The 26,743-nt window shown below is 49.4% G+C and overlaps 1 protein-coding gene across 2 annotated transcripts in view; it reads right to left on the bottom strand.

The window, feature by feature from the left end:
* The window catches only part of UPF3A (UPF3A regulator of nonsense mediated mRNA decay), an 83,643-nt gene that overhangs the window by 33,562 nt on the left and 23,338 nt on the right, over positions 1-26,743 (bottom strand). For both annotated transcript variants that reach the window (XM_075336423.1, XM_075336424.1), the window contains exon 2: positions 19,183-19,289. In XM_075336423.1, the coding sequence (XP_075192538.1) occupies positions 19,183-19,289 (107 nt within the window). The remainder of the gene's footprint in view (positions 1-19,182; positions 19,290-26,743) is intronic.

Genomic DNA, 26,743 nt, shown 5'->3' with positions numbered 1-26,743 from the left:
GTTCTGAAGCCACTCCTTTGTTATTTTAGCTGTGTGCTAGGGTCATTGTCTTGTTGGAAGGTGAACCTTTGACCAAGTCTAAGGTCCAGAGCACTCTGGAAGAGGTTTTCTTCCATTATATCTCTGTATCTGGCTGCATTCATCTTTCCTTCAATTGCAACCAGTCGTCCTTTCCCTGAAGCTGAAAAACACCCCCATAGCATGATGCTGCCACCACCATGTTGCACTGTTGGGATTGTATTGGGCAGGTGATGAGCAGTGCCTGTTTTCTCCACCTATACCGCTTAGAATTATCACCCAAAAGTTATATTTTTATCTCAAATCAAAAAAAGTTCCGTGGAGCCTCTGTTAGGAGTCTCAACACAGAAAATAGCCAGATATCCCTCCGGGAAGGACCTAGCCAAGGAGGGGCTCTTTTTAGGAGACCACCATAACCACCATATTAAGTGGTCCTTTTAGTCAATATCCAACTCTTTGACGAGTTTAAAGATATGACAAAGGAAATACCAAGGCCAGGTATCGATCCACAGACAGCTGTTGCCCCTCATCAGTGTGGAGTAGGATTCTGGCTAGGTGGGAGCAATGCCTAGTAGACCAACAAGACAAAATAATCACCGATCTCTGGGAGACCAGCCAGAGAAAACACTGCCGGCAGCCAACAAGGTGCTCAAAACAGTGAAATACTAGGTGCATTGCCCCCTGAGAAATAAGCAAATAAAAAAAGGTCCGTGGAGCCTCTGTTAGGAGTCTCAACACAGAAAATAACCAGATATCCCTCCGGGAAGGACCTAGCTAAGGAGGGACTCTTTTTAGGAGACCACCATAACCACCATATTAAGTGGCCCTTTAGTCAATATCCAACTTTAGCCAGAATCCTACTCCACACTAATGAGGGGCAACACCCCGAAACAGCTGTGGATGGATACCTGGCCTTGGTATTTCCCTTGTCATTTGTCATATCTTTAAACTCGTCAAAGAGTTGGATATTGACTAAAAGAACCACTTAATATGGTGGTTATGGTGGTCTCCTAAAAAGAGCCCTTCCTTGGCTAGGTCCTTACCGGAGAGATATCTGGCTATTTTCTGTGTGTATAAATATGTGACTCTTCAGATTTTGTGTTATACCATGCCTGATGAAGAGACCTGAGTAGTCTCGAAAGCTTGCAATTATTACCATCTTTTCAGTTAGCCATTAACAGGTATCAACCACTGAGGACTCTGTTCTTTTAAACAATTTTTTTATTTTCTGTGTTAAGACTCCTAACAGAGGTTCCACTGACCTTTTTTTTTATTTGCAAATGCACCTAGGATTTCACTGTTTTGAGCACCTTTGTTGGCTGCCGACAGTGTTTTCTCTGGCTGGTCTCCCCGAGATCAGTGATTGTTTTGTTATATTTTTATCTCATCAGACCAGAGAATTTTATTTCTCATAGTCTGGGAGTGATTCATGTGGGTTTTTTTTGCAAACTCTATATGGGCTTTCATATGTCTTGCACTGAGGAGAGGCTTCCGTGTGGCCACTCTGTCATGAAGGCTTAACTGGTGGAGGGCTGCATTGATAGTTGACTTTGTGAAACTTTCTCCCATCTCCCTACTGTATCTCTGAAGCTTAGCTACAGTGATCCTGGGATCCTTCTTTACCTCTGTCACCAAGGCTCTTCTTCCAGGATTGCTCAGTTTGGCTGGATGGCACGGTCTAGGAAGAGTTCTGGTGGTCCCAAACTTCTTCCATTTAAGGATTGTGGAGGCCACTGTGCTTTTAGGAACCTTGAGTACTGCAAAAATTATTTTGTAACTTTGGCCAGATCTGTGCCTTGCTTCAGTTCTGTCTCTGAGCTCCTTGGGCAGTTCCATTGACCTCATGATTCTCATTTAGTCTGACATGCACTGTGAGCTGCGAGGTCTTATATAGACAGATGTGTGCCTTTCCAAATCAAGTCCTATCAGTTTAATTAAACACAGCTGGACTCCAGTGAAGGAGTAGAACCATGTCAAGGAGGTTCACGTGGAAATGGACAGCATGTGACTTAATATGAGTGTCTGAGCAAAGGGTCTAAATACTTATGACCATGTGATTTTTTTTAGTTTTTCTTGTTTAATAAATTTGCAAAAAATTCTACATTTCTGTTTTTTTTCTGACAAGATGGGGTGCAGAGTGTACATTAATGAGAAAAAAGTGAACTTTTTTGAATTTACCAAATGGCTGCAATGAAACAAAGAGTGAAAAAATGTAAAGGGGTCTAAATACTTTCCGTACTCACGGTATGTCTTTACCAGCTTTGCACATCTAGAGGTTGATATTTTTGCCCATTCTTCTTTGCAAAATAGCTGTAGCTCAGTGAGATTGGATGGAGAGAGTCTGAACAGCGATTTTCAAATCTTGCCATAGATTCTCAATGAGAATTAGGTCTGGCCTGTGACTGGTCCATTCAAACACATGAATATGCTTTGATCTAAACCATTTTACTGTAGCTCTTGCAGTATGTTTATGGTCGTTGTACTGCCTGAAAGTGAACCTATGCCCCAGTCTGAAGTCTTCTGTAGGCTGTTAGCCACACGCATATGTTGATGAGTTTTTTACCTCAGTATTTGTAAGCCAAAACCAGGAGTGGGTAAAATATGCAGAGGTGGTGCCCGTGTTTCTGTTATACTTTTCCTATGACTGTTCCATTCCTAGTTTTGACTTACAAATACTGGAGGTATGGGTACGTGGCTTAAAAGGTTTGTTTTGCATTTAGCTCCATCCATCTTCCTATAAACTCTGACAGGCTCCCCTGTTTTTGCTGAAGAAAAGCAACCCCATAGCATGATACTGCCACCACCAAGTTTGACGGTGGGGATGGTATTTTCAGGGTGATGTGCAGTGTTAGTTTTCTGCCACAAATAGTGTTTTGTATTTAGCCCAAAATGTTCTACTTTGGTCTCATCTCGACAGAGCACCTCCTTTCACTTGTTACGTGGAAGAAGGTGCTCTGTGATGCTCAACTTGTCTCTTCAAAATTCCCCATAAGTGTTCGATTGGGTTCAGCTTAGGAGACAGGCTTGGCCACTGAACACTTTCCCCTTTTTCTTCTGAAATGCAACAGTGGTCTTAGATGTATGTTTTGGATCATTGTCATATTGGAAAATGCACATCTACCAAAGGCACAAAATTATGATAGCATCTTTTCTTTCAATATAGAACACTACATCTATGAATTTATGATCATCAATAAAAAGTAGCTCCTCGAGACCAGTAGCCCGCATGCAGCCTCACATAAGGACAATGCCACCACTATGTCTCACTGTAAGCACCATGCATTTTTCTTTGTACTCCTCATCTTTGTGACTTCATACAGTTTTAAAGCCATCATTTCCCACCAAAAAATGTATCTTGGTCTCATCACTCCAGAGTATAGAGTCCCCAAAAGTCTTAATATTTTTCAGCATGGGCCCTGGAAAATTGTAGGTGAGATTTTTGTGTGCATAAGCTTTAGGAGAGACTTCCTTCATTGACGACACCAATACATGCCATTCTTCTGCAGTGTATGCTGTATTGTGTCAAAGGTAACACTCACCTTGTCTTGCTTTCTACTTCTTTAGCTAACTGTAGCCCAACAAACCCCAGTATTCTCTGAATTCATTTTTGGGACGCTTTGTAAAATGTAAAGAAAACAAGAATACAATGATTTGTAAATTTGTTATATTCATATTCTATTCAAAGCAGAACATAGAACACATATCAGAAGATGAAAGTTAGACATTTGTCCATTTCACTTTGAAAAAATTAAGTAATTTAGAAATTGATAGTTTTTTCAACCATCAGTAAATGTATGGCAAATGAGGAGACTGTTTGCATTAGTTTTCAGAAAACAATGTTGTCCCATTCTTGTCTGATGTAGAATTCAATCAGCTCAACAGTCCTGGGTCTTTGACAGATTTTTAATTTCATATGTTTCATATTGAGCCAAATGTTTACTGGTGAAAGATTCGGACTGCAGGAGGACAATTCATCTCCCAAATTATTCTTCTGAAAATTCATTGATGGAGTATGTGGTTTAGCATTGTCTTGCTTAAATATGCAAGGCCTTTCCTCAAATAGACACCTGGATGGAAAATATATTATTCTAAAACCTCTACATAATGTTCAGCATTAGGGATGATCAAATACCTCAAATATTCGGCTTTGCGAATATTTTCTGAATACCTCGCCGCTATTCGGCTATTCGATGCGCAATGTAAGTCTATGGTAAGCCCGAATAGTATCGAATAGTTGTTATTAGGGTTTCCCATTGACTTACATTGTGCATCGAATATTTAAGAATAGTTGAATAGCGGCGAGGTATTCAGAAAATATTCGCGAAGCCGAATAATCGAAGTATTCGATCATCCCTATTCAGCATTGATGGTGCCTTTCAAGATCTCTAAGCTGCACATGCATCCCCACAACATCAGAGATGTGTGCTGATAACAAGCTGGATGGTCTCTCAGGACATCAGTAACTATCGTTTCAATTAAGAATTTCACATTTTGATTCATCTGACCGCAGAACAGTTTTTTTATTTCACCTTGCTCTATTTTAGATAAGGTTTGGCCCAGAGAACATGACAGGATTTCTGGATTGTATTGACATGGGGCTTCTTTGCATAATAAAGCTTTAACTTGCCTTTGTGGATTGCACAGCAAACTGTTTTTTGTAGACAGTGATTTCTGGAATTATTCCTGAGACCATGCAGTGGTTTGCACAACCCAATCACGCCTGTTGTTAATGCAGTTCCGCCTGAGGGCCCGTAGGTCATGAATAGCAAATATTGACCGTCAGCTTTGTTCTTTGTGCATATGGATTTCTGTAGAATCTCTGAATCTTTTGATGATATTATGTACTTTAGATAATGGTATATTCAAAGTCTTTGTAATTTTATGTTGAATGACATTTTTTTTAATTCTTCTACAATTTTTAATTGCAGTTGTTCACACATTTCTGAACCTCTGACCATCTTTGCTTCTGAGAGACTTTGTGTCACGCTGGTGGGTGTGGACCCATTGTGCCACGTGGCTAGGCTTACCAAGGAGGAACATGAATAAGTGACTATCTGGTTCTAGAGCTTCTGATGGTTAGGTTAGGCTTATGCCCTAAGTAGCCGTCAGGTACCCCTCCAGGGCAGTCTCTGGTACTGCAGCAACTGACCCCTATGGTCAGGGGCACAGGTGTGGACTTGGAGTATCAGGTAGGACAAGACCAAGATCACAGGCAGGATGGATAATGATACAGGTTCAGATGGAACAGCTGGTTTAGACATGATGGAATTAGGTTCTGGTTCTGACAGAACGGTTGGTTCAGACAGGATGGGTTCAGACAGGACATCTGATACAGACAGGATTGGTACAGGTTCACAGGCAGGTTCTGGTACAGGAACAGGACTGGTTTACAGTCTCAAGCAGGTTTTGGTACAAGAACAGGGCTGATTCAGAGTCACAGGGACCTGATAATGAAATTGTAGGTTCAAGATACACTAGATACTGAAGTTGCTCGGGCACCTATCCAGAGAGGCTGCTTTAAGTACCCTGTGCAGAGTATACATGCTACCTTTTTAAGAAGCAGGGAGCGCGTGTGCTCTAAGCAGATTGCCAGGACACCTCCGTGACATGCGCAGGCCCTGGGCGCTGGAGATGGCAGCGGACTTGCAGGGATGCCAGCATTAGGCCTAAGACACACGGCATGAAAATCGGACCGATTGGAATGCGATAAAACATCGCATTCCACTCGGATCAATATTAGCCTATGTGCCAGCACCCATGAGCGATTATTTTCTCTGCCCCGATCGGACCGAGAAAACAATCGCAGCATGCTGCGATTGTAATGCAAGACTCTTTCTCTCGCACCCATTCAAGTCTATGGGGCAAGAGAAAGATCGCACTGCACTCGCGGGACACCGGTGTTCCGCGAGTGCAGGGCGAGAATGGCAATAGCAGGCTACCGAGGAGAGAGGGAGATAAATCCCTCCCTCTCCTGCTCCTTGTCGACCCGCCCCTCCTCAGTGCCGGCCCGTCCCCCGCAGCTGAGGTCCGATCGCATGATCGGACCTCAGTCGCAGTGACACTCGCAGTGACACTCGCATGACACTCGGCTCACGATGTGCTGCCAGTGTGAGCCGAGTGTCATGTGAGGATCGCATTAGTCCCGGCCTAGAGGGTGCTTTACACGCTGCGACATTGCTAGCGATCTCGTTAGCGATATGATACACTAGATCGCAGATGTTATCTACCGAGATCGCACATAGGTCGTTTTTGTAGCGCCGGTCACATGTGCTATCTCGGCAGATTGCATCTGCGATCTGGCATGTCACATCGCAATCATTGCAAGCATTGCATTTTGGTTTTCTTTACATTTTATACAGTGATCTAAAAGTGAGTTCAGAGAACACTGGGAGCCCTATCACTGAGACCCCAGCCAACAAAATGTTCTCTTTACCTGCCCCATAGATGTTGAATAAAGCATTCGGGTACCTGCTTGGACACCACTGCATTTCAACGTCTCCTCGATGCATTTGTAAACTTAGAAGATGCAAAGGTTCAATATCACTGTTCTAGTAGGGCCCGCACCAATTAGACAATTATCATTTATCTTGTGGACAGATGATAAAACTCTTGTGTGAGAAACCTCTTTAAAGAGAATCATTAACTAGATTTATACTGTCCCATCTGAGAGCAGGTGCAGAGTCCCTGATTCCAGAATTCACATTTGAGAGGAATTATACAGAGCTCATCATTTAGAGGAAATGCAGAGAAAACTATGATATTGAAAAAAGCAAGGAGACCAGTAAATGACTGGCATCAAAATATGGAGCGGGAGAGAGCATGGGAGAGGCAATGCAAAGAAGGGGTTCAGTATGGAGAGTTGGGAAGGACAGTGTGAACAATGAGCTCAGTAAGAAGAGGGGGCAATGTGGCGCCCCTGAGGCTCAATCGCCACAGGGTATTGTATCTGACCTAAAATGCAATACTTTAACCCGGGTGATGAAGGAGTTAACCACTGGTGTTTGTTTCACTTACACAAAATCCAGTCCGTGAGTGAGCTACTTACACATTCAGGAAGCCAGCCAGCCTGGGAAGTTCCCGGTTACCAGGGTAACAGCCAATATGAGTCATCCCAAGGGTGGGGGTTACAGAGGAAGTGAGCAAACACAAACAGTTTCCAGTTCAGAATAGTCTGAGACTCAGAACAACATGGTTGCAAGAAGATGTGCTTCAGAGCTCTTCTAGTTAGCACCGGGCAGACTGGAAGAGGGCGAGAGGCAAACAGTGGAGATAGTGAGACAGAGGAGAACATGGTAGCTGGGGGTCGAGCCTAACCATTCCCAAAGTGCCAGCGCTGACAGGGTGTAGAAGCCCTAGGGCAAATCATACTCTATGTTGTCTGCCAGAATCTGCAGGGGATGGGGATTCCAAGTCCCATCGCCCACTACCCATTTTCCTGGAGCACAGTGACATATAGGATATCACACTCCACAGACACTTGTGATTGCCTCTGATTTACCTGGGACCGGCTGAGGCCCATCGCGGTGGAGAGCGGCACCTCTGGGGCATCTTAAGAACTGTGAGTAAAAAGAACTTTGAACCGCAGCCCCTTGTGTTGTCCCTGTCTTTGCCGGCGCCGGCACCCCGCGCGTCGGTGCTCCCGTGGACTACTGCCCTCGTCATCCACCCGGAGCCCGCTCCGCCTGTGGGGAGCGACACCATCCCGGCTGCCATAACACCTGCCTTGGCGAAGAATTCTGCAGGGCGGCTACTCCCTGGCCGCATACCACAGGTGGTGTCACGACACACTTTCTCCATTACCCCGCTTTCCCCACCATTTACTGTACACCTCGGGGCAATGGAACCGGGCAAGGCCACCTGTGACATCGCCTGACCCAACCCGCAACGGCCCGGCGACGAGTAGGTTAACCACCTGCCCCGTGGGGTGCTACAGCAGCATGAGGGAAACATTGTGAGAGTGTGTTCAGTATGAAGCGGGGGCAGCAGGACAGTATGGGGGGACATTGTGAAAAGGGAACTCAGTATGGAGAGGGAGTAGTGTGGGGGAGACAGTAAAAAGAGTGGGTTCTGTGTGGAAAGGTGTCAGCGTGAGGAAGACAGTGGGAACAATGGGCTCACTATGGAAAGGTGCAGGGTGGGGGAGACAGTATGAAGAATGGTACTAAGTATGGAAAGGGGGCGTGAAGAGGGACTCAATATGGAAAGGGGGGCAGTGTAGGGGAGACAGTGTGAAAAAGGACCCAGTATGGAACAGAGGTCAGCAAGGAGAATACAGTGGGAATAGTAGGCTCAGTATGAAGAGGAGGCAGCATGCAGAGGAAGAAAGGGCTCAATATGGAGTGGAGGCTTGTAATAGAAAAGAAGCAGGGTGGGGGGGTCAGTGTGGAGGCTATAGTTGATAAGTGAGGAAGGTGTGTTGGATATAATTCATAAGGGGGGACAGTGTGGAAGTTATAGTTCATAAGGGGTTGGTGTAGCAGGTGTAGTTCATAAGGAGGACGGTATTGTGGTCATAGTTCACTAGGGCAGACAGTGTAGTGGTCATAGTATATTATGGGTATCCGTGTAGATGGAATATTTTATAGGAGAGGACTGTGTCAATGCAATGTAACATAAAAGAGACAGTGTTGGAGCAGTTCTTTTTGTGCAGGGAGGACAGTGAAGGGAATTTATTTATTCATTCAGGGGCACAGCGTATGGCTTACTGAGTGCACAGCATGGGTGGTTAATTTTATTCATTATAATGACATTGCTATTTTTAAGGTCACTGGATTGGCACATGCTGCAGAAGAACAAAGACGAAAGTCTGCAGAGATGAGGAAAATGAAAGGGATGAGAATAACACCAAACAGAGAATATGTCAACTATAAGGTATCTAAGGGTGCATTTACACTGGCCAATCATTGCTTTAAACTACTTTAAACAACTGACAATCTGCTATATGAAGCCGATCGGCAGTCATTTAATTGGAAGTTTAGACAGACAACTGCAGTTTCATGTGCACAAAATGATCGTTAAGAAAATCACTTTGTGGGCACAGGTTAAACATACACTGCTCAAAAAAAATAAAGGGAACACTTAAGGGCTCACTCACACTTGCACTATTTTGACGCAAACGGAATCCGTCACTAATGTAGTACAGTTCATTTATTTACAGTGGAAGCGCGACATCATGTGGACACAAGCGGGTACTGCATGACACACACACGTGCCATAGTAACGCGCTTCCACTGTAAATAAATGAACTGTACTACATTAGTGACGGATTCCGTTTGCGTCAAAATAGCGCAAGTGTGAAACTAGCCTAAACAACACAATGTAACTCCAAGTCAAATCACACTTCTGTGAAATCAACCTGTCTAATTATGAAGCAACATCGGTTGTGAATCAATCTCTACTGCTGTTGTACAATTGGACCAGGCAAGTAGAAATGAAAGGCAATTAGCAAGACACCCCCTATAAAGGAGTGGTTCTGCAGGTGGTGATCACATACTATTTCTCTGTTCTCATCCTTTTTGGCTATTGTTTTGGTCACTTTTGCATTTTGTCATTGCTCTCACCCTAGATGTAGCATGAGGGGGTGTCTACAACCCACAGACATTGCTTAGGTAGTGCAGCTCATCCAGGATGGAACATCAATGTGAGCTGTGGCAAGAAGGTTAGCTGTGTGTGTCAGCACAGTGTCCAGAGCATGGATCAGATACCAGGAGACAGGCCAGTGCACCAGGAGATGTAGAACAAGCCATAGAAGGGCAACAACTCAGAAGCAGGACCGCTACCGCCTCCTTTGTGCAAGGGGGAATGGGGGGAGCAGTGCCAGAGCCCTGCAAAATGACATCCAGCAGGCCACTATATAAACCCAGGGCCGACTGCAGCTACATGTTGTGTCACAACAGGTCTGAGGATATCATCCAGGTACCTAATGGCAGTCAGGGTACCTCTGGCTAGCACATAGAGTGCTGTGCGGCCCTCCAAAGAAATGCCTCCCCATACCATTACTAACCCACTGCCAAACCGGTCATGCTGGAGAATGTTGTGTCGCGGGCGGAGGGGCCGCGATTGCTACGCTCGGGTCCAGGGCTGCTGCTGCGGCTCGGTGGCTCGAGCGGTGGGCCGGACCCGGGGACTCGAGCAGCGCTCCTCGCCCACGAGTGAAAAGGGGGGTGGTTGTTTAGGAAGATAGTTCGTGACGCCACCCACGAGTCGTGGTGATAATGGGCATCACCGCTGCTGATGACGGGGATCCCGGGAGCGATGGCAGGGAGCAGCTAGGATGTTGGTTTCCCCTCCGTGGGTAGGGGGTTGTGATCCCGGGGCTCGGATGGTGGGTACGGGGAGGCAAGAAGGTCAGGGTGCAGGGTTGCAGGGGCAGCGCGGCGCGCTGCCGGATGGCACTGTTGTACTAACTCAGACACAGATTCACAGAGTCTCTGGTAAACGAAACGGCTGGATGGACGGGTTCCGCAGCCGGCTGCAGTGTCTTTGCTCTCCCGGACAGGCTGATGGCGGCTGTCTTTCCCTGCACCGTTGTAGAATGTATTGACTCCGATGGTTTCCCACTGGTAGTCCGCTCCCCGGCGTATATGTACCGAAAGAGCCCGTTTGCCCGCAGGCGCTGGCCCTTGGATCTCTAGCCTATGGCGGTGGCTTTTTATCCTCACTGTGTGGACGGTTGCCTTCTGTCGGGTCTTGGGTGTTAGGGAACCCCAGGGGTTCCGGTCACTATCTGATTCGACCATTGTCAGCGGCTCCTAGCCTGGTCGGGGTCTGATGGCCCTGCCTTTTTGTGCTTGGTACAACTCTGCTCCCCGGCTCGGTACCGGCGGGCCACCGCCCGTCCCCGGTCCTACGGTTTTGATAACTTGCACCACCTCCTGCAGACGGCCACCACCGTCTGCCGACCTTGCTTACAGTGTCTGGGCTCCTACCCAGACACTTACAGTTTCTCCTCCACTCCACTTCAACTCCAAACTGGACTCTAACCTGAACTAACTGTTTTTCCCTCCTCCAGACCTGTGAACTCCTCGGAGGTTGGGGCCAACCGCCTGGCTCCGCCCCACCTGGTGTGGACATCAGGCCTGGAGGGAGGCAACAAGGATTTTGTTTGACTGGTGTTGACTATCCAGGGGAGGGGGTGTGTGTGGTGTTGTGTCTGTGACTACCTGGCTAGTCCAGGGCGTCACATTCCCCCTTGGTGAAATGCAGACCGTCCGCGGGCTGCCCGTCCATCACTGGTTTTATTTCTGAAAAATATAAGTTAACAGGGGAAAACATAGAACAATAAGCATATTTTTAATTCTTCCCTTACGGGAGGCTTTTCTCTTTAACGTTGCAAACAATATATAAAACACTTTTATTAATAACGGACGGGTCTATGTTCCTCCGCTTCCCCACCCAAGCAACCTACACCTTGATGCTGCCCCTAAGAAACGGGCAGCACCCCTCTTCCCCAGTCCGGAAGCAGGAACTCGGTTCCAGGTCACCCAAGCGGGAACGGGTACGGTGTCTCGCACCCGGCTATCACTTCAGGGGGCCCCAAGACCAGGGGGGACCCCTGACCCCCGGAGGATGGTCACCGATCCTGGTGGTGACCGGACCCCAGCCTGCTCTGCTGCGGACCTTCCTCCAATCTGCCTCTCCGCAGGCAGTAACGGAAAACAACCCACAAATTATTTACAAGACCACAAGTTCGTGGTTGGCCTGCAAGTTCTTGGCCTTGTCTCTGGAAGGAGGCTAGTGGGAACACAGAAAGTCCCTACGGGGACAACTTTCTTCTTTACGGACGGTAATCAGGTGAAGTATTCGGTAATTGGTGCGCATTCATTGGAAACTTAAGACAAGAGCAAGGTGCTGATGGTCTCAACGGGGACAACTGGGTTGCAACGGAGGACCGCTGCCTTTATTGCTCATTTCCGTACTCCTCGCCCAGCTCCAGGCAAAGAAATACAGGCTCCATCCCTTCCAGCACACGGCAGGCGTGACGGGGAAGGGCTGCCCGGCATCCATTGTTTCCGCTCCGAGGGATGTAGGTGGCCTCCATATCATACAAGCCAAAGACTCCTTCCTCTGAGACAGGCTCTGTGTCAGCCCCTGAGCCGCTGTCATGTGACTCCAGGGGACTGATGGTGGGATCCGGCAGGACAGATACGGTTTCCAGCTGAGCCCAGACCTGTGGCTCCTCAGCGACAGGCGATTTGTCGTCGGTCGTTGCACAGAGGATCGCTATTGGTTCTTCTGAGTTAACTGCTCTGGCATTTAGTTGGCCGGCGTCCTCTCGGGCCTCCGGGCCCTGGCGGGGCATCAGCGCGGACTCCGCCATCCCCATCGGAGGCGATGGGCTGAGCGGGGCAGTAAGAGCGGCCAGCACGGGCGATGGAGCGGGCCCTGCAGGGGCCGGGGGTAAACCGGGTCCTTCAGCCGCAGCGGCCGGTCCCTCGGGGACATAAGAGCGTGGGTCACTCACCAGCTCCTCTAGCATGGCCTCTATTTCATGGGCCCTTACGACCGCAGCCAACTCCTCCACTTCAGCGGTCCAGCGATCCAGCAGGTCACGCACCTGGGCCCGGTTGCAACTGCACAGCAACATCACTTGGGTATTCAGCCACGCCGCTGTCCCGGGCGCAGGCTCCAGGGACTCAGGCCTTCCAGGAACTGGATGTGTAGCAGAGTCCTGGCGCCCCTGCTCTTTATACCTTCGGTTACATCAGGTACACCTGCACCCGCCCCCCCTTGGTTCTTTCCAGCACTTCCTTCTGTTGGGGGCGGGGCTTCACTTTTGCGCCTTCCCTGCTCAGGGAAGACGCTTGAGCAGGAAATCTTCGCGCCAAAGATGGCAGAACTTCAAATTTTTCGGCCGGACGCCGCCGGCGGGGACTGCAAGGCGCACTTCTACCGGTAGGTAGATCGGTTCTATCCTGTTCGTGACGCCAAGTTGTCGCGGGCGGAGGGGCCACCCTCGCTACGCTCGGGTCTGGGGCTGCTGCTGCTGCGGCTCGGTGGCTTGAGCGGTGGACCGGACCCGGGGACACAAGCAGCGCTCCTCGCCCACGAGTGAAAAGGGGAATGGTTTGTTTGGGGAGATAGTTCGTTACGCCACCCACGGGTCATGGTGATAATGGGCACCACCGCTGCTGATGACGGGGATCCCGGGAGCGATGGCAGAGAGCAGCTAGGATGTTGGTTCCACCTCCGTGGGTAGGGGGTTGGTGATCCCGGGGCCCGGATGGTGGGTACGGGGAGGCAGGAAGGTCAGGGTGCAGGGTTGCAGGGGCAGCGCGGCGCGCTGCCGGATGGCACTGTTGTACTCACTCAGACACAGATTCACAGAGTCTCTGGTAAACCAAACGGCTGGATGGACGGGTTCCGCAGCCGGCTGCAGTGTCTTTGCTCTCCCCGGACAGGCTGATGGTGGCTGTCTTTCCCTGCACCGTTGTAGAATGTATTGACTCCGATGGTTTCCCACTGGTAGTCCGCTCCCCGGCGTATATGTACTGAAGGAGCCCGTTTTGCCTGCAGGCGCTGGCCCTTGGATCTCTAGCCTATGGCGGTGGCTTTTTATCCTCACTGTGTGGACGGTTGCCTTCTGTCGGGTCTTGGGTGTTAGGGAACCCCGGGGGTTCCGGTCACTATCTGATTCGACCGTTGTCAGCGGCTCCTAGCCTGGTCGGGGTCTGATGGCCCTGCCTTTTTGTGCTTGGTACAACTCTGCTCCCCGGCTCAGTATGCACCACCTCCTGCAGATGGCCACCACCGTCTGCCGACCTTGCTGACAGTGTCTGGGCTCCTACCCAGACACTTACAGTTTCTCCTCCACTCCACTTCAACTCCAAACTGGACTCTAACCTGAACTAACTGTTTTTCCCTCCTCCAGACCTGTGAACTCCTCGGAGGGTGGGGCCAACCGCCTGGCTCCGCCCCACCTGGTGTGGACATCAGGCCTGGAGGGAGGCAACAAGGATTTTGTTTGACTGGTGTTGACTATCCAGGGGAGGGTGTGTGTGTGGTGTTGTGTCTGTGACTACCTGGCGAGTCCAGGGCGTCACAGTTGCATGCAGCAGAATTCTCCATGGCGTCTCCAGACTCTGTCATGAGCTCAGTGTGAACTTGCTCTCATTCATAAAGAGCACAGGGCGTCAATCTCAAATCTGCCATTTTTGGTGTTCTCTTACAAATGCAAATCGCCCTGCACAGTGTTGGGCTGTAAGCACCACCCCCAGTTATGGACGTCGGGCTCTCATACCACCCTCATGGAGTCTGTTTCTGACCGATTGAGCAGGCACAAAGATATTAGTGGCATGCTGCAGGTCATTTTGCAGGGCTCTGGCACGGCTCCTCCTGTTCCTCTTTACACAAATGTAGAGGTAGCGGTCCTGCTGTGGGGTTGTTGCCCTCCTACGGCCCTTTCCAGGTCTCCTGGTATACTGGCCTGTCTCCTGGTATCTGCTCCATGCTCTCGACACTGTGTTAACAGACACAGCTAACATGCTTGCTACAGCTCACATTGATGTGACATCCTGGATGAGCTGCACTACCTGAGCAACTTCTGTGGGTTGTAGACACCCCCTCATGCTACTTCTAGGGTGAGAACAATGACAAAATGCAAAAGTGACCAAAACAACAGCCAAAAAGAATGAGAACAGAGATATGGTCTGTGGTCTCTCATCTTCCTCTTGACAATACCCCATAGATTCTCTAGGAGGTTGAGGTCAGGCGAGTTTGCTGGCTAATCAAGCAGAATAGTACTGTGGTTATTAAACCAGATATTGGTACTTTTGGCAGTTTGGACAGGTGCCAAGTCCTGCTGGAAAATGAAATTACCATCTCCAAAAAGCTTGTCGGCAGAGGGAAGCATGAAGTGCTCTAAAATTTTCTGCTAGACGGCTGCGCTGACTTTGGTCCTAATAAAAACACAGTGAACCTACCCCAGCAGATGACATGGCTCCCCAAACCATCACTGATTGTGGAACCTTCACACTAGACCTCAAGCAGCTTGGATTGTGGCCTCTCCACTCTTCCTCTGGGAAGACTCTGGGACCTTGATTTCCAAATGAAATGCATAACTTTCATCTGAAAACAATACCTTGGACCATTGAACAACGACCCTGTTCTTTTTCTCCTTGGCCCAGGTAAAACGCTTCTAGCATTGTCTATTGATCATGAGTGGCTTGACACAAGGAATACAACACTGTAGCCCATGTGCTGCATACGTCTGTGTGTGGTGGCTCTTGAAGCACTGACTCCAGCAGCAGTCCACTCCTTCTGAATCTCCCCTATAATTTTTAATGGCCTTTTCTTAATAATCCTATCCAGGCTGCGGTTATCTCGGTTGCTTGCGCCCCTTTCCTACCACACTTTTTACTTCCACTCATCCTTCCATTAATATGCTTGGATATAGCACTCTGTGAACAGCCAGCTTCTTTAGCAATGACCTCTTGTGGCTTACCCTCCTTGTGGAGTGTATCAATGACTGCCTTCTGGACATCTGTCAAGTCAGCCGTCTTCCCTATGATTGTGTCGCCTACTGAACCAGATTAAGGGACCGTTTTGTGGTACTTTTTCTAATTTTCTAAGATAATGAGTTTTGGGTTTTCATTGGCTGTAGGCCATAATCATCAACATTAACAGAAATAAACACTTGAAATAGATCCCTCTGTTTGTAATGACTCCATATAATATATGCGTTTCCCTTTTTGTATTGAATTACTGAAATAAATTAACTGTTTGATGATATTCTAATTTATTGAGATGCACTTGTATCTTTTCATGGAATAACACTGAAGATATGACACTTTGATACAATGTAAAGTAGTCAGTTTACAGCTTGTATAACAGGGTAAATTTGGAGTGCCTTCTAAATAACTCAACACATAGCCATTAATGTCTAAACCACTGGCAACAAAAATGAGTGTACCCCTAAGTGAAAATGGAGAAATTGTGCTCAAAGTGTCAATATTTTGTGTGTCCACCACATTATTTTCAAGCACTGCCTTAACTCTCTTGGGCATGGAGTTCACCAGAGCTTCACTGGAGCCACTAGAATCCTTTTCTACTCCTTTCACTATCTCAGAGCTGGTGAATGTTAGAGACCTCAAACTCCTTCACCTTCCATTTGAGGATGCCCTACAATATGGTTTAGGTCCGAATACATACTTGGCCAGTTCAGCTCCTTTACCCTTAGTTTCTTTGGCAAGGCAGTGGTGGTCTTAGAGGTGGGGGTCGTTATGTTGAATACTGCCCTGCAGCACAATTTTTGAATGGAGGGGATCTTACTTGCTCTGCTTCAGTATGTCACCGTACATGTTGGCATTCATGGTACCACAGCTGGCAGCACTTTTGCATCCCCAAACAATGACACTCTCACCACTATGCTTGACTGTAGGCACCAGATAAACTTATTTTGTTCAGATGGTGTCAAGTGTATCTTGGTTTCATCAGACCACAGGGCATGGTTCCAGTAATCCATATCCTTAGTCTGCTTGTCTTCAGCAAACTGCAGTCTTTCTTCTGCATCATCTTTAGAAGAGGCTTCCTTCTGGGACAACAGCCATGCAGACTAATTTTATGCAGTGTGTGGGGTATGGTCTGAGCACTGACAGGCTGATCCCCCCACCCCTTTATCCTCTGCAGCAATGCTGGCAGCACTCATATGTCTATTTTGAAAAGACAACCTCTGGATATGAAGCTTAGCATGTGCACTCAACTTCTTTGGTCTACCATGGCGAGGCCTGTTATGAATGGAACCTGTCCTTTTAAAGCACTCTATGGTCTTGGGCACTGTGCTGAAGGTTAGTTTCAGGATGTTGACAATCTCCTTATACGCTAGGCCATCTTTATGTAGAGCAACAATTCTTTTTATTTTCAGATCCTCAGAGAATTGTTTGCCATGAGGTGCCATGTTGAACTTCCAGTGAGCAGTATGAGAGAGTTTGTGTGACCAATAACTCTAAAATTAACACACCTGCTTCCCATTCACACCTGAGACCTTGTAACACTAATGACTCATATTACACCATGGATAGAAAATGGCTAATTGGGCTCAATTTGGCCATTTTCACTTATGGGGTGTACTTACTTTTTACCAGACGTTTTGACATTAATGGCTGTGTAGAGGGGCACACCAAATTTACACTGTTATACAAACTGTACACTGACTACTTTACATTGTATCAATGTGGCATATCTTCAGTGTTGTCACAAGAAAAGATATAATAACATTTTTACAAAATATGTGAGGTGTATTCACTTTTGTGATAGACAGTATCTTCCAAAAGCTAAGTTAATGTTTAATAGTGCTACTAACCAGTACTTTACTGTAGTGTCTGCAGTCTAATAACGGCTTTGTGTAACCACAACAATTCCCAACAACTCTAATTTTGTATTCATGTCCTGATGGCTATTCTGATTCTGTATTCAAGTACTAATGGCGGTTCTGGAGATGTATTTATGTAATGATAGTGGCTCTGGTGCTGTGTTCATCTCCTAATAATGATTGTGATCCTGTATTAAAGTAGATGCAGTAATAATCTTTCATTTATTAACCGTAACAATAGATCATTATAGGGTTAGTGTGCAGTCTGTTGCACACATGGACAACATAAAGAGTGAAAGTACAGTTGTGTGAAAGATAAATATAAAAATATTTGGCAGATGAACACATGTTTGAGTTAGGCACTGTGTGCACTAGAAAATGGAATTTTCTTAAGAAAATTTCGGACCCTCTGAAAGAGTACCGCACCTGTGGTAAAAAAAACGCAGCAAACCGCACCAGGAAACTGCATGTGGTTTTACTGCAGTTTGGCCGTGGTTTTTCCACGGGTTGTTCCCTGTGGTTTTTGACCATTATCTATGGAAAAAAACGCAGGTACCTGCAGAAAAGAAGTGATGTGCAATTCTTTTTGCTGCAGAAAACATGCAGCAAAACCTGTTGGTTAAAAAAAACGCAGTGTGCGCACACCATTTTTTTTATTACCATAGGTTTTGATGGGGAATGACTGCAGCAAGGTTATGAACATTTTCTGCAGCAAAACAGCGGCAAAACCGCGGTAAAAACCGCTGCATGCGCACAGGGCCTAAAGCCCTCATCCACTTTTGATAGCTGTCTAATTTTTTGGCAGCAGCCGTTTCACCAAGGTCTCTTAGACATAGAAAAGCTCAATCTGCCTAGTACTCCCATACTCTCTATAAGGCCTCTGTCACACGTTCGTGCCTCCGGTACGTGTTTGACAGTTTTCTCACGTACCGGAGACACGTACACACGAGGACCTATGTATTCCTAATATTTTGGACACACGTAAGTATTTTTGAACGGAACGTGTTTCCTTTCCGTACTTACGTGTGTCCGTGTGTTTCTCACGCATGTCCGTTTTTCTCCGGCATCACGGGTGTCACACGGAACGCAAACGTGTCACACGTAACACACACGGACCACACGGATGTGTTCCGTGTGACACGCGCCGGAGAAAAGACATGTGTCTGTGAGAAAAAAAACAAAACATTACTCACCTTCTCCAGCCCTCCTGTCTCTGCCGCTGCTGTCACTTGCTTCCGACCGCTGCTCATTATGCTCATTGCATATTCACTTCACTGCGTCCGGAAGCAGCAGCGGGGAGTCGGCAGGGCTGGAGACCGAAGATCAGCACCACGGACAGCGACGCCAGGGTCAGGTGAGTAGAAAGTTCCCGTTCTCCGTGTGTTATCACGGAGAACACACGGAGAACACACGTAGCCCATACACACAGCACATCAAAGGCAATCCGCACCTCTGACACGTCCGTGAAAAACGTGCATGTTTTTCAGGGACGTGTGAAAGAGGCCTAAGAGAGCTGCTGCCAAATATGTACAGCAGGTATAAAAAGAACAGCAGTAGGAGGCTGTTTAAGCAAAGCATGTTTATAACAAATCACAGCAGCTTACCAATGTAGTTTTCATCTACAAAAATATTACATGTGAAACCCAATGTTTTTCAAGTGTTATTAGAATCAAAGGCATCTGTAATTTGCACTAAAACGTATGGGTTTACCTTTGCCATCACTGGCTAAATAACACACTAATAATGCTATTCAGCAAGTGAGAACACCCCATGTAAAATACGATACAAACAAAAGATCACGATGGAACTGCATGCAAATTACAAATGTATCTCATCTCATTGCCATATAATCGTACCTGGGATCAGCCGTGCAGAACTCAAAATAATCATATGCTGGTAAAGGATGCAGTTGTTCCTCCAGTTGCTCTTTACTAATGCTTGGTGGAAGACGACGTATGACTACCTGCAAGAGAAATTACACAGTAAACTACCTTTGTAGGAAAAATAATATGGGTAAAAGTCAGAAATATGAAATATTAACAACAGCTGGCAATTGGCGAACTCATTCCAACGTTAAAAAAAAGGTAAAAAAAAAAATTGCGGCTCAAAGTAAGGCATAAATATATTGTGTTAAAAACATATATTTTTGGGTTTTTTTCTGTTGAAATTCTTCACAATCCTATACAGCTGATAATATGATTATGATAGCTATTGTGCTATTATTTTATTTAATTTTACAATATCTTGCTTGCATGTTGCACATGTCACACTTGTGTAATTTATTTGTAAGATTTGAGAAGAGGCTATATTTTAAGGCTTGGGGGTATATAGGTACATGCCCACGATCAGGCTTCCTCGCATTCTGGATGCAGCATAATTTCTCTTGCGGAGACGGTAGTGTCCTGTGCGGTAGAACGCGCTGTATGTGTCCACGATCAGGATTACTGACATTGTATTCTCGCTGTGTTCTCCCGCTCAGATCAATAGCTTCTCCGCAATAAATAATAAACTGACAAGCTGCGGCTCAGAAACCCACACCACAGGTCAGTTTATGCAGCGTTAAAAACAAGCATAGTGGGCATGGGATTTTTCTAAATCTCATCCACTGTGTTTGAACTGTATAACGCAGAGTTTTGGAAAACACGCTGAGTCAAAAAAAATGTGGGAGGAAAATGGGGGGTGCGTCTTAAAATCCAAATATAGCTTACCGGGAGGTAGAGAATTGGCGCAGGGGGCTGTCTGTGCAGGCCGCTCTCTGTGCGGCCAGGTGCCTCTCTGTGCGGGCGGCCAGGAGCCTCTCTGTGCGGGCAGCCAGGTGCCTCTCTGTGCGGGCAGCCAGGTGCCTCTCTGTGCGGGCAGCCAGGTGCCTCTATGGGCGGCCAGGTGCCTCTCTGTGCGGGCAGCCAGGTGCCTCTCTGTGTGGGCAGCCAGGTGCCTCTCTGTGCGGGCAGCCAGGTGCCTCTCTGTGCGGGCAGCCAGGTGCCTCTCTGTGCGGGCAGCCAGGTGCCTCTCTGTGCGGGCAGCCAGGTGCCTCTCTGTGCGGGCAGCCAGGTGCCTCTCTGTGCGGGCAGCCAGGTGCCTCTCTGTGCGGGCAGCCAGGTGCCTCTCTGTGCAGGCAGCCAGGTGCCTCTCTGTGCAGGCAGCCAGGTGCTTCTCTGTGCAGGCGGCCAGGAGCCTCTCTGTGCGGGCAGCCAGGTGCCTCTCTGTGCGGGCAGCCAGGTGCCTCTCTGTGCGGGCAGCCAGGTGCCTCTATGGGGGGCCAGGTGCCTCTCTATGCGGGCGGTCAGGTGCCTCTCTGTGCGGGCGGCCAGGTGCCTCTCTGTGCGGGCAGCCAGGTGCCTCTCTGTGCAGGCAGCCAGGTGCCTCTCTGTGCAGGCAGCCAGGTGCCTCTCTGTGCAGGCAGCCAGGGCCTCTCTGTGCAGGTAGCCAGGTGCCTCTCTGTGCGGGCAGCCAGGTGCCTCTCTGTGCGGGCAGCCAGGTGCCTCTATGGGCAGCCAGGTGCCTCTCTCTGCGGGCAGCCAGGTGCCTCTATGGGCGGCCAGGTGCCTCTCTGTGCGGGCAGCCAGGTGCCTCTCTGTGTGGGCAGCCAGGTGCCTCTCTGTGCGGGCAGCCAGGTGCCTCTCTGTGCAGGCAGCCAGGTGCCTCTCTGTGCGGGCAGCCAGGTGCCTCTCTGTGCGGGCAGCCAGGTGCCTCTCTGTGCGGGCAGCCAGGTGCCTCTCTGTGCAGGCAGCCAGGTGCCTCTCTGTGCAGGCAGCCAGGGCCTCTCTGTGCAGGTAGCCAGGTGCCTCTCTGTGCGGGCAGCCAGGTGCCTCTCTGTGCGGGCAGCCAGGTGCCTCTATGGGCAGCCAGGTGCCTCTCTCTGCGGGCAGCCAGGTGCCTCTATGGGCGGCCAGGTGCCTCTCTGTGCGGGCAGCCAGGTGCCTCTCTGTGTGGGCAGCCAGGTGCCTCTCTGTGCGGGCAGCCAGGTGCCTCTCTGTGTGGGCAGCCAGGTGCCTCTCTGTGCAGGCAGCCAGGTGCCTCTCTGTGCGGGCAGCCAGGTGCCTCTCTGTGCGGGCAGCCAGGTGCCTCTCTGTGCGGGCAGCCAGGTGCCTCTCTGTGCAGGCAGCCAGGTGCCTCTCTGTGCAGGCAGCCAGGTGCTTCTCTGTGCGGGCAGCCAGGTGCCTCTATGGGGGGCCAGGTGCCTCTCTCTGCGGGCGGTCAGGTGCCTCTCTGTGCGGGCGGCCAGGTGCCTCTCTGTGCGGGCAGCCAGGTGCCTCTCTGTGCAGGCAGCCAGGTGCCTCTCTGTGCAGGCAGCCAGGGCCTCTCTGTGCAGGTAGCCAGGTGCCTCTCTGTGCGGGCAGCCAGGTGCCTCTCTGTGCGGGCAGCCAGGTGCCTCTATGGGCAGCCAGGTGCCTCTCTCTGCGGGCAGCCAGGTGCCTCTATGGGCGGCCAGGTGCCTCTCTGTGTGGGCAGCCAGGTGCCTCTCTGTGCGGGCAGCCAGGTGCCTCTCTGTGCAGGCAGCCAGGTGCCTCTCTGTGCGGGCAGCCAGGTGCCTCTCTGTGCGGGCAGCCAGGTGCCTCTCTGTGCGGGCAGCCAGGTGCCTCTCTGTGCGGGCAGCCAGGTGCCTCTCTGTGCGGGCAGCCAGGTGCCTCTCTGTGCGGGCAGCCAGGTGCCTCTCTGTGCGGGCAGCCAGGTGCCTCTCTGTGCAGGCAGCCAGGTGCTTCTCTGTGCGGGCGGCCAGGAGCCTCTCTGTGCGGGCAGCCAGGTGCCTCTCTGTGCGGGCAGCCAGGTGCCTCTCTGTGCGGGCAGCCAGGTGCCTCTATGGGGGGCCAGGTGCCTCTCTCTGCGGGCGGTCAGGTGCCTCTCTGTGCGGGCGGCCAGGTGCCTCTCTGTGCGGGCAGCCAGGTGCCTCTCTGTGCAGGCAGCCAGGGCCTCTCTGTGCAGGTAGCCAGGTGCCTCTCTGTGCGGGCAGCCAGGTGCCTCTCTGTGCGGGCAGCCAGGTGCCTCTATGGGCAGCCAGGTGCCTCCCTCTGCGGGCGGACAGGTGCCTCTCTGTGCGGGCGGCCAGGTGTCTCTCTGTGCGGGCGGCCAGGTGCCTCTCTGTGCGGGCAGCCAGGTGCCTCTCTGTGTGGGCAGCCAGGTGCCTCTCTGTGCTGGCGGTCAGGTGCCTCTCTGTGCTGGCGGCCAGGTGCCTCTCTGTGCGGGCAGCCAGGTGCCTCTATGGGCAGCCAGGTGCCTCTCTCTGCGGGCGGACAGGTGCCTCTCTGTGCGGGCAGCCGGAGGGCTGCCTCCTCTGTACGGGTGGCCAGCTGGCTGCCTCTCTGCACGGGTGGCCTGCTGGCTGTTAGGGCTGTGTTGGCAGCGGAAGCTGCAGTGGCTATGCGGCGGGTGTCCCAGATGATCTGGCTTCAAACGATGGCGCCCGGAGTCAGCGTGTGCGCCGATGGAGCTCTCGGTTGAGAGCTCCATCTGCACACGTGCTGCTCCGGGCGCCATTTCTTTGAAGCCCAGACTGCCGAGAAAGCATCTGGGACACCCGCCACACTGGCCTGCTCCACACAGCCACCGCAGCTTCCGCTGACAGCACAGATCTACCGCTGCCAGCACAGACCCCACCAGCACCACCCCTGCCTCCTGTGACTCCACTCCACCACCGCTGCAGCCCCCCCTCCAGTAACAACACTGGAGTATAAGACGGACCCCATTTTTTTTTTACCTTTGTCTTATAATCCGATGCGTCTCATAAAACGAAAAATACGGTATGTGCCTTATTCATTTGAATATAGATTTAATGGCTTGAGTTCCTGTATTCAGTCATAGTGCTATTATATAAGATGCAAAAAAAAAAAAAAAAAAAGGTTTTGGGATTCTATAGTGGGTTATATCCAACTTTGTATATTATATTCTTCATAGCTGTGCAGTACGCTGGTGTTGTGAACCACTGGTGGTGGATGCAGCTTATAGGGGACAAATCTGGTGACAGGTGTCTTTTAAGGGAAATATAACCATATACATAGTATAGATGCTGTATTGCTTCTTTTTCATAAAGAAAATCACTTCCATTTCCATCCTTTTTACGAGAATGTATAAGTCACCAATACACCCTTGGATCTCTTGGATGTGGCAGTCACTTTGCCCCTAAACTGAACTTAAAGGGAACCTGTCAGCAGAAATTTCGACTAAAACCTAACAGATTCCCCCTCTGCAGCTCCTGGGCTGCATTCTAGAAAGGTCCCTGTTACTATTGTGCCCCCTTTCTGACCAAAAAAAAGAGTTTATGTAGAGGTACCTTTTTGGCTTCGGATTCTCTAAATGTGTCACGGGGGCGGGCTGCCTGATGGCCGTTATTCTGCCCCCTGGTCCTGTATGCCGCCCCCATCGCCGATTTCCATACTTCTGGACGCCGCCCACTGCTCCAGCCATCCACGCGCATGCCCAGTGCCAGTCTCACGGGACTGAGCAGTGTGACCGCTGGTGACGTGTGCGCAGACAAGTGATTATGGGCGGGACTGTGACTGTTATCAGCAAGTACCCGCCCATAATCTCGTGAGCGTGCAAACCTCACCAGCGGTCACACTGAGCTCAGTGTAGATGCTAGACTGTATGGGCTGCTTCCAGGGATGACGTCCCTTTGTCACGTGATAGTATTTTGAACACGCCCCTATCACGTGACAAAGGGACGTCATCCCTGGAAGCAGCCCATACAGTCTAGCATCTACACTGAGCTCAGTGTGACCGCTGGTGAGGTTTGCACGCTCACGAGATTATGGGCGGGTACTTGCTGATAACAGTCACAGTCCCGCCCATAATCACTTGTCTGCGCACACGTCACCAGCGGTCACACTGCTCAGTCCCGTGAGACTGGCACTGGGCATGCGCGTGGATGGCTGGAGCAGTGGGCGGTGTCCAGAAGTATGGAAATCGGCGATGGGGGCGGCATACAGGACCAGGGGGCAGAATAACGGCCATCAGGCAGCCCGCCCCCGTGACACATTTAGAGAATCCGAAGCCAAAAAGGTACCACTTTATAAACTCTTTTTTTTGGTCAGAAAGGGGGCACAATAGTAACAGGGACCTTTCTAGAATGCAGCCCAGGAGCTGCAGAGGGGGAATCTGTTAGGTTTTAGTCGAAATTTCTGCTGACAGGTTCCCTTTAACAGATATAAGAGGTGGGAAAAGGAGCTCCTACCATACCGGTAGTTATTACATGAGTTGCTGTCCATGGTGCTGCCACATACCACACCTGGCTTGGTATGTGGTGCTAAATTACTAGATCAATCCAACACACATTACTAGTTCTGCGCTACACTAAAAACATTTCATGGTCATGCCGTAGTCAATTTGAAACATATGGTTAATAGTGTTAAGAAGAGCTGCAAAAGTGACAATACGCTGGTAAATTCAGGTTTGCTTTTGGGTCATTTTTGTTCATCTCCATCTCTGCAATTTTTTTCCCTGTAAAATAGTAACCACTGCCTCTTTTTAAGTTCTTAGAAAAAACATAAGAATGGAAATAAAAGTGTACAGTAAACCAAGCTTAACTTTTGATAAACTGCATAACAATTTTTACATTTTGGGTTGGAATTTTCTTTAAAGAGGCCCTACTAGCTCTCTTGACATATCTGTTAAAGTAAATACCTGTATTCTTCACAATATAACAATTATGAAACAATCCTTTTCTTTACAGCTCTTTTAATTTTGTACTATTCCTCCACTGGGGCACACAGACAGAAAAGGGTCCCTGTGCAATCCCATAGCTCATCAAAATGCACAATTCACAATTCCACTTGCTTTGGAGGTAGACATTGACCCCCGTGTGTCTGCACATGCTGCACCAATATGTTTGTCCCTGCATTCCTCCTTGATTCCTCCTGGAAATGTATGCATAAATTGACATCCTCCAATAGGTTGTTCCCTTATACCCTCAGAGATTGTTTTCAGATGTCCTGACCCAACGTAAATAGCGTAGGCCTGTATAAGACTGGTGGTGTGAGGTCAGCAGACCTATGAGCATCTCTGTCTATACTCAGTCTGTGATTATTGCACACATGCAACTGGTCTAATACTAACCAATCTGAGGTGACAATATTAGGTTATGTAGAGATGCACCCTAGAAATGTCCAGCTCTCAGTTTAATAGTACGTTCCCAGGGGGAGTAATACATAGCTAAGGTAGATGTATAGAAATATGGTAAATAGAAGACTCCCAGGGAGCGGCGCAACACAGAGGGACCACTAGGTAGTAATACAACAGAGTGCCCTGGTGCTAGGGACAGGGGACCGGGGTCACCTCCTAGGACTCACCTGAGACTGATCTCTGCACTCCCTAACGTCCCTAAACGAGCCCTTCCCCAAGTGCACTATCAAGTGCCTAGACCAGTCATGGCGAACCTTTCACAGGCCGAGTGCCCAAACTGTAGCTCTAAACCCATTTTTTTTCCGAAGTGCCAACCAATCCTATTATGTAAATAGTTGATTTTAACCTTACCTTTGCCGTCTTCTCTTCTCTTCAGCAGGAGGCATCACGCTCATACATACTTACCACACATTGAAGCTGAGCCCCTGCCCTTTCCAGACACAGCAGTTGGATTGATCTTTCTGGAAAAAATTGCAGCATATTAGACAGAGATTTTAGCCTGGAATGCAATCAGATGTCACCCTGTAATTCACATCTACATTTCAAAGTCTGAACATCCTGAAATCCCATAAAGATGTACGAGTTGCTCCCCCCCCTTCATTGTGTAGTTCTGTCCCCTTCCTGGCCACTTTTTGGTAAACATGTCCCCCATCCTGATATATGTTTCCCCATCTTTGCACGTTTCTCCCCATCTTTGCACATTTCCCCCATCCTTGCAGCCATGTTTGCCCCGTGCTCTGTTTGCCCCCGTGCTCTCCATGGCTGCCCCGTGCTCTCTTTGCCCCGTGCTCTCCATGTTTGCCCCCGTGCTCTCTTTGCCCCGTGCTCTCCATGTTTGTCCCCGTGCTCTGTTTGCCCCGTGCTCTCCATGGCTGCCCCCGTGCTCTCTTTGCCCCGTGCTCTCCATGTTTGCCCCCGTGCTCTCTTTGCCCCGTGCTCTCCATGTTTCCCCCGTGCTCTGTATGCCCCGTGCTCTGTATGCCTCGTGCTCTGTATGCCCCGTGCTCTCCATGTTTGCCCCGTGCTCTGTATGCCCTGTGCTCTCCATGTTTGCCCCTGTGCTCTGTCTGTTTGCCCCTGTGCTCTGTTTGTTTGCCCCCGTGCTCGGTTTGCCCCGTGCTCTCCATGTTTGCCCTGTGCTCTCCATGGCTGCCCCCATGCTCTGTTTGCCCTGTGCTTGCTCTGTACCCCGTGCTCCATGTTTGACCCATGCTGGCTCTGTCCCCCGTGCTCTGTTTGCCCCGTGCTGGCTCTGTCCCCGTGCTCCATGTTTGCCCCGTGCTGGCTCTGTCCCCCGTGCTC

This window comes from Anomaloglossus baeobatrachus, chromosome 2 (assembly GCF_048569485.1).
Source record: "Anomaloglossus baeobatrachus isolate aAnoBae1 chromosome 2, aAnoBae1.hap1, whole genome shotgun sequence".
NCBI lineage: Eukaryota > Metazoa > Chordata > Amphibia > Anura > Aromobatidae > Anomaloglossus > Anomaloglossus baeobatrachus.
Note: the sequence above shows the minus strand (reverse complement) of the source record. Positions and strands in the feature narration are given on the sequence as shown.